The sequence below is a fragment of the Solenopsis invicta genome, chromosome 7 (assembly GCF_016802725.1).
Source record: "Solenopsis invicta isolate M01_SB chromosome 7, UNIL_Sinv_3.0, whole genome shotgun sequence".
NCBI lineage: Eukaryota > Metazoa > Arthropoda > Insecta > Hymenoptera > Formicidae > Solenopsis > Solenopsis invicta.
Window position 1 is genome coordinate 895,200 of NC_052670.1, and position 7,068 is coordinate 902,267.

At 32.6% G+C, this 7,068-nt stretch overlaps 2 protein-coding genes across 3 annotated transcripts; both read left to right on the forward strand.

Moving 5' to 3' along the window:
• Positions 1–175: 175 nt before the first annotated feature.
• On the forward strand, positions 176–2,743 carry LOC105196264 (tumor protein p63-regulated gene 1-like protein). Of its 2 annotated transcripts, XM_011162082.3 has the most exons (6): positions 179–420; positions 548–755; positions 837–1,013; positions 1,263–1,370; positions 2,214–2,347; positions 2,439–2,743. In XM_011162082.3, exons 1-6 carry the CDS (start codon positions 345–347, stop codon positions 2,627–2,629), a joined length of 894 nt encoding a protein of 297 aa, XP_011160384.1. In that variant the 5' UTR covers positions 179–344; the 3' UTR covers positions 2,630–2,743. The 2 variants fall into 2 exon arrangements, with proteins under 2 accessions (XP_011160385.1, XP_011160384.1); XM_011162083.3 differs by lacking the exon at positions 1,263–1,370 and having other exon boundaries at positions 176–420.
• An 854-nt stretch (positions 2,744–3,597) lies between these two features.
• LOC105193531 (C1GALT1-specific chaperone 1) lies at positions 3,598–6,495 on the forward strand. Its single transcript, XM_011158007.3, has 4 exons — positions 3,598–3,957; positions 4,058–5,103; positions 5,182–5,483; positions 6,080–6,495. Exons 2-4 carry the CDS (start codon positions 4,290–4,292, stop codon positions 6,314–6,316), a joined length of 1,353 nt encoding a protein of 450 aa, XP_011156309.1. The 5' UTR covers positions 3,598–3,957; positions 4,058–4,289; the 3' UTR covers positions 6,317–6,495.
• Positions 6,496–7,068: the final 573 nt, after the last annotated feature.

Consider the following 7,068-nt stretch of genomic DNA (forward strand, 5'->3'; position numbering starts at 1 on the left):
CTTTTGCGTTATATTTTCTACTATAACTATTACAAAACAAATTGAAAACATCATAACATTTTAAACGCTTTTATGGATTTTAATGTAAAGAAATTAGTAATTTCGATTGGCATGAAATAATAATTGAGTTTTTATTTCTCGAGATTGCTATAATTTTGAAACTTAGATTTCTCGCCACGAGAGGTCACTCAGATCAAATGTCATCCTCGGATTCGATCGAGTGTGTTTGTGTGGCACTTTGAAAAGTCTTGCCTCGCTTCCGTTATCGCGCGCCTATGCCGTTGTGAGTTCCTATTTTCCGATATATGTAACGAGGACCTCTTGTTGACAAACAACACAGAGATATGGAAGAGACATGCTTGGAAGAAGGACCTCCGGTAAATTTTGAAAGAGCCACCCTAGAAATCGCCAATACCGACCGTAAGTTTCGCCGTCAGTCTCTCCAGGACTGCAGGTCAATAACAATAATTTAATAATTTCTCATACTATAAAAGAACGCGTGAGAAAGTAAATTTGGCCATCTGCTACGGGTATTTCTTTGCTTCAGCTGTTAGACCGCCGACCGAGCATGCGGAAGACGCGAGGAAGCGGAATTCGGCCTCGAGAAATGTATGCAATGTGCCATTCAAGCACATAGATGTTCATACATTTTTCACTGACAGGAACGAGGTCGTGGAGAGAGCGATAAACGACTGCACCGAGAAACTGATAAAGCAAAACAATGACGAACCCGTAGGAAGTTGGCTTTTGACGGAGTATGCACTTATCTATTAGCGATGCTCCATGTTCATTATTACTATAATTTTGCATTGACATAAAAATTCATTTATTTAAAGGATAAGTTTATGGGACACGGAAAAAGAAAGGCTCGTATTATTGACGACGAAAGCTCTGTACTCTGTAAAATATGATTTTATTTCACTAAAGATACTTGACTTTAATCGAGTGCCCATAATGCTGTTCGATACTGTAGTTACAGGGGATTTGATTTATCCAACCTCCTCTCTTGCACCGTGAGTACTTATGGCATTATAAATAATTTGTGTACAAACAGGTTTATGTAGCAAACGCAAGTTTACAATATTACAACTCGATTGATATTTTTGGTAACATTCTTTTTCCATTGAAGAGGTATATTGAGATTTATAAGACTAATTTATAGACAAAGTACAAAGAAATAATGTTTAGTATAAAATAAAAATTACAGCTTCTATGTTCTTGTCTGGTGCATATTATTCAATCTATGTCAATCTATATTTTAGACGATTAAGTGGATTAGCAGAAGGCGTGTCGTCTGTAATTCATTGTGCAGTGCGTCAGGAATGGTCATCTATCGCAGGTTGCTCTAATCTTTCTCAATTTGAGCCTAGGTATAAATCTTTGTTGTAAACTAACACTAATTTCCCATTTTGTTTTGTTTGCCTTCTATGCTTCTTCATTATACAATGTATCTGTATTAAAACACTTAGACCTGTATTCAGAATATGCTTATAAAGATGTTAGCATGTTATTATACATTCTATCTTTATCGTTCATTACACATAAAACAGAGATAGTATGATGCAAACAGAGCGCTCATATCGGTAAAAGCACGTTCTGAATACGGGCCCAATTGTATATAACTGTACGCCTTCTGTGTATTTATGTTGTATACGAGGGGGAATTCACAACCCAAAATTTTGTACACCAATGCCGATTTTTGGCATTGCTGTAAAACACTGCCGACATTTTTGTACACTGCCGACAATGCTTATTGTTAGTCAATGCCTACAATGCCGTCAATCCTATATTAAAATTAAGGCAATGCCATGCAATTATGAACACTACCGCGTGCCCATTATCATACGCCAATGCCTGCACAAGAATTCTAAAGCTTTCCCGAAGTATTCAAAAATTTTTGTGCTCAACCCCATGATCGAAAAACCGACTCTGAAGTGAGCTCACCACTCCCCAACCACTGACGACAATGCCGTCAATATTATAGGTCACTGCTTACTTTTTTCGGCAGTCCACTGCCGAAATTTTGTACACCAATGCCGGCTGTGAATTTCCCCTCGGTTGTATATAATTTTCATAAAATTTTATTAATTTTGTGTGACATGTTACAAAAGCTAAAATACCATGAGAAAAGTACATACATCAAAAAAATAGGATCATTTCATGCATATACAATATCAGAGTGTATGCAGCAACAGAATTTTAATCTTTTTCAGAAAGAGACATATGTCGGGAATAAGACTTATGTGGAACAGAGGGCAGCCTTTGTCTTTTATAAAAAAGTGGAATCCGTTTGCGAGAGATATACCGTGGCTCACATTTGCTAGTCATCCATTGTTCTGGTACAAAGGTAGATACAAAAACTGTAGTAAAGGAATCGGTATTGCTATTTTTAAAAGATTTGCCATGTATGAATTGTGACTAACAAGATATCTTTTTAGATGGAACCGAAATTGTTAAAACGAGATTTGACATAGAAGCCTTCGATACTACGCTCAAAAGTTTACTACCTCGTGAATGCAACGTTGTTAATATGCCGATAATTATAGAGAATTATTGCGGTGTCGGTGCCTTAGTGCACAATAGGAACGGCTTAGGTTTCTTTAAAGTACGTGGCAAAGTCAGTTTCTAATTTCTCTGATTTCGTAGAATTGTAAATTGCAAGATAGTCGTCTGAACTTAATATTTTTCCTCGCTCATATAAACTTTTTTTCTTATATTACATGTGTAATTTTAATTTCTTGTACAGTATTACTGTAGAATAACAATTAATATTGCGGAACACAATCTATGATAAATAAATCTAAATATATAAATATATATATATTAAATTATATGTATATTAAAATTAAATATCTATTACAGTATTTTTAGAATTGCTTAGTGATTTTCATAAAAAAGAATTTATAAATCCAACAGTCTATTAAACAATAATTTTTATTAATTAATGATACATTTTCTGCGATATCATAAATTATATATATATATATATATATATATATATATATATATATATATTTATATATAAGTATAAAAATATTCATATATGTAAACACATATGTATGTATACATGTGTGTTAATTCTAAATTATACATATACATTTCCTGTTATACATTATACATTTACATTATACATTATACATTACATTGTGCTAAATTATTTCATATAAAAATGAAAATTTTTTTATTTTAAAATATTTCACATTAAAAACTTAAACTCTTAAATTACCATAAGGAAGGATTTATAAATAAAATATTTATTGTGATTTTTTATAGTGCGACATGCACTGTGCTTGTATATGTACAATGCTATATATCTATTTCTGATTTAACAATAAATGAAATACCTTAAATATATTTATCTTTTTAATTCAAGCAAAAAATGGAACAAATATCTCGAGCAATTAAGATTTTGGGAATTTTGTTCATAAAGACACTAATCTTCTCATTTTTACAATTTACATTTTTGTTATATTATATGTTATACTAATGCAAAAAAAAGAAATTGTGCATGAGAGTCTATTCATGGATTTATCTCGTGCATTTAATGAATTCAAAATTCCACAAGTCGATCATCAGCTGATTTAGGTCGGAGATCAAGCTGGATCAAGCTAGGTTACGTCAAGTTAAGGTTAGGGTGTTTGGACCAATAGGTGTCTTGTTTATGTCACCTGTTGATTCACACGGCCGCGAATGTCATAATTACCTCAGATCACCATATGTTATACGCAAAGTTTTCTTTTCCAATACTTTTCTTGGATTAGACAGCAATGGACGTCGCAAATTGATCGCCGCAGCTGCAGGCTTATAATAACAAATTGCACATGTTTTTAAGTGTGAACACGCTTCAGCATGTATATATAGAATATCAATCTACGATATAATATCTATGATTCTATGATAATGATTTTGTCATTCTACTTTTATCGTTGATTCACGTACATAAAATTCATGTCGCAGGTAATGTATTAATACTCGCCACACTTTGGTAATCATTTGGAATAAACGAGTTGGACGCGATGTATTCGACGTATAAATTAATTGTGTTGTATGCTTGCAGTCCTAGAATAGAGCATTTTCGCGAATATGAAGAATAAAAAAGTAAGACTCAAAAAAATTTAATATGTACACGCAATATCTGCGAAAGGAGGTCTTAACAAGATAATTGAGTTCAACGAAGGTCAAATGTAATGACTGACGGCACGAGTGTAATATAGTTTCTACTTGATGTTAGATCACCTGGCATTAGTTCCGACAAACCGGATGATTTTATCGAATTTTTCATTGTGACAATGCATTTCCGCAAGCAAAGATCGATATTTCTGATTGGCTGTGGAATTGGTTTTGTTCTTCCATTGTTACTCGTTTCATTAAGAAATACATTTGTAACCGATTCTATCGTTAATGAAGATCTTTCACTGTGGCAACCCGAGTACTACTTGAATAAAGAACCTCGTCACGAGAAAATTGCTTTGCAACTTTGGAAACGGGCGAACGAGACGTCCAACTTCAATAGCATTACATATCACACTTGGTTGGCGGCGCAAAACTTGAAAATACACAAAATTGATCTGGATAAGTACTTGTACGGTCCGCATAAAGGAGATGAAAGCACAGAATGGAACTGGTTAAAAAAGCAAGTGTCCGTCACGTGTGTGGTTTTCGTGGAAAAGCTCAAGCTGGGACAATCGATCAAAGCCACGTGGGGCAAACGTTGCAACAAAATATATTTCTTTGGACACCGTTTGAAGAATGCGGAATTGCCTGTTATTAATGTAGATGTAAAAATTGTGTCTTCCTGGCAGCTTTTATGTGAAGCTATGAATTACATTTGGAAGGTTGAAGACAAGCTAGAATGGATTATATTTGTGAAAGACGATACTATTGTTATAACAGAAAATCTGCGCTACATGGTCGCCCCATTAGATTATAGGCGTGACTATTATTTGGGTCATCCGGTGGTTTTGTGGGGTCAGACTTACAATGTTGCTCAATCCGGATATGTTCTTAGTAAAGGAGCACTGGATAAAGTAGTCCAAATGTTCAATACTGCGGAAAAATGTAAGAAGGGTGGAAAGTATTGGAAAAAGGAAGATTATTATCTTGGTAAACAATGTGATGTCATGTAAAATCGATAACTAAGTTGATACGTTCGCGACACTGATTTTCCATCTTATTTTACAGGAAAGCACCTGTCGTCCTTAGGCATACGTCCGTCCGATACCAGAGATCAGTACTTAAGAGGTACTTTCCATGGTTATTCCTTACAAAATCTTCTGTGGGGTGTCGCGAAGCCAGACAGCTATTTCACGCGTGCTGTATACCCGATAAAAAGAGAATACTGCTCTTCAATATCTGTAACTTTTGGCGCCAGCGAGCCTGATAAAATGCACACGCTAAATTATCTGTTGTATCAATTGCGTGTATTGAATGGCGAAAGCCGATTTGGTAATATTCCTGCTGAAGTTTCGGTACCCGAAGAGAATGTGAGTTTTAACGTCTTTGACGCTATGAGTTATATTATTTTTTTTAAATTCCGTTAAGCATTAATGTTTTAGTTATATAATGCAAACAAATTTAAATTATCTATTATATAAATATGATGCAGCGAAAAACTATTATTATAATAATCTACATTTAATTTATGTTTGACACAGAAAAAACTTTAGTATCAAACATAAAACTAATATATTCTTTTTAATTCTTATTGTTTTATATAAGCAAGATATTATATTCTATTATATAATAAGAATATGATTTCATACTTATGTATAAAACAATGATAATCTTGTTTATATATAGTTTTATATAAAGAAAACAATATGATCGTATATATAAAAAATTATAATTTTAATAATATCAAAACATTCTAATTCTTAGTTTGAAGATATGCTATTTTCTATCTGATATTTTTTTTCTCTCGACTCATGAAAATTATTATAATGCGGGAAAAGATTTTTTCTTGATAAAATTATACAAAATTTTATTTAAGCAAGTTGTTAAATGCTATATAATCCTATTTTAATATTTAATATTTCGGAAAAAAATATTCTTATAACAAGAATGTTTTTTTTGTGTGCAGGTTTGGAAGATTGCATTGCAAGAAGAATTTAACATCACACATTTGAGTGATATATCTAGCGACGCTTATTTCGAAATATGGCACTCAAGATACTCCGAACCAGGCCAGTTAAAAATTACTAAAAATTATCGGATGACGTCGGATGCGCTAAATTGTTTACTGGCGAATTACAAAGCGGGAAATAGGTCTGCGTATGACTGTAGGACTAAAAGTGTTGTCGACAGTACAAAAAACTGAATGAGTTATTTATTCGAAGACTAATTTTAACAGTTTACTATAGTTGTCAAAAGAATTTGTACAAAGGATTGAAAGATGGTGAATATTTGTGATATCTCCTTTTTTATATATTTGATCATTTAAACATTAAAAAGATATAAGATTGACAAAGTATATTAATAAAAAAAGGATTGATATAATTCATAATTCAATTTATTACGCGAGCAACAAAGACAAAAGGATAGTGGGCATCGAAAATACAAAAATTGAGCCGAAATTGCATCTAATGCCATGCCCACTTATATGTAACACAATTAGTCCGGTTATACGTTCTTGGTAATTTATTAATCGGAAATGGTTGATAAAACTATTTCCCTTGTTATGCTTAGTACGTTTTATCGAACTAATTAGAGGCTCATTAACGTCTGGAAAGCGATAATTTAATCACGCTCCCAAAACGTTTTCGCAGAAGCGTGCTTATCTCAACTCTCAAATGATTAATAACTGATAAAAAAGCAATTGCATATACTCGATATATTATTTAGGAATAGTTATGTATTTTCATTTAACTTTAATTTACGTTATATTTATTGTTATTTTAAATAAATTATAAAACCTGCAGAGAACACATAGATTCGGAAGTGCAAAGAAAACATTTCTAGAAGAAAGAAACTCATTTACTGAAGATGATTACAATTTTGATAAATATAGTAATTGTTCTACATATTTTCTTCAATACGCATTTTTTATCGTATATTTATTATAAATGCACT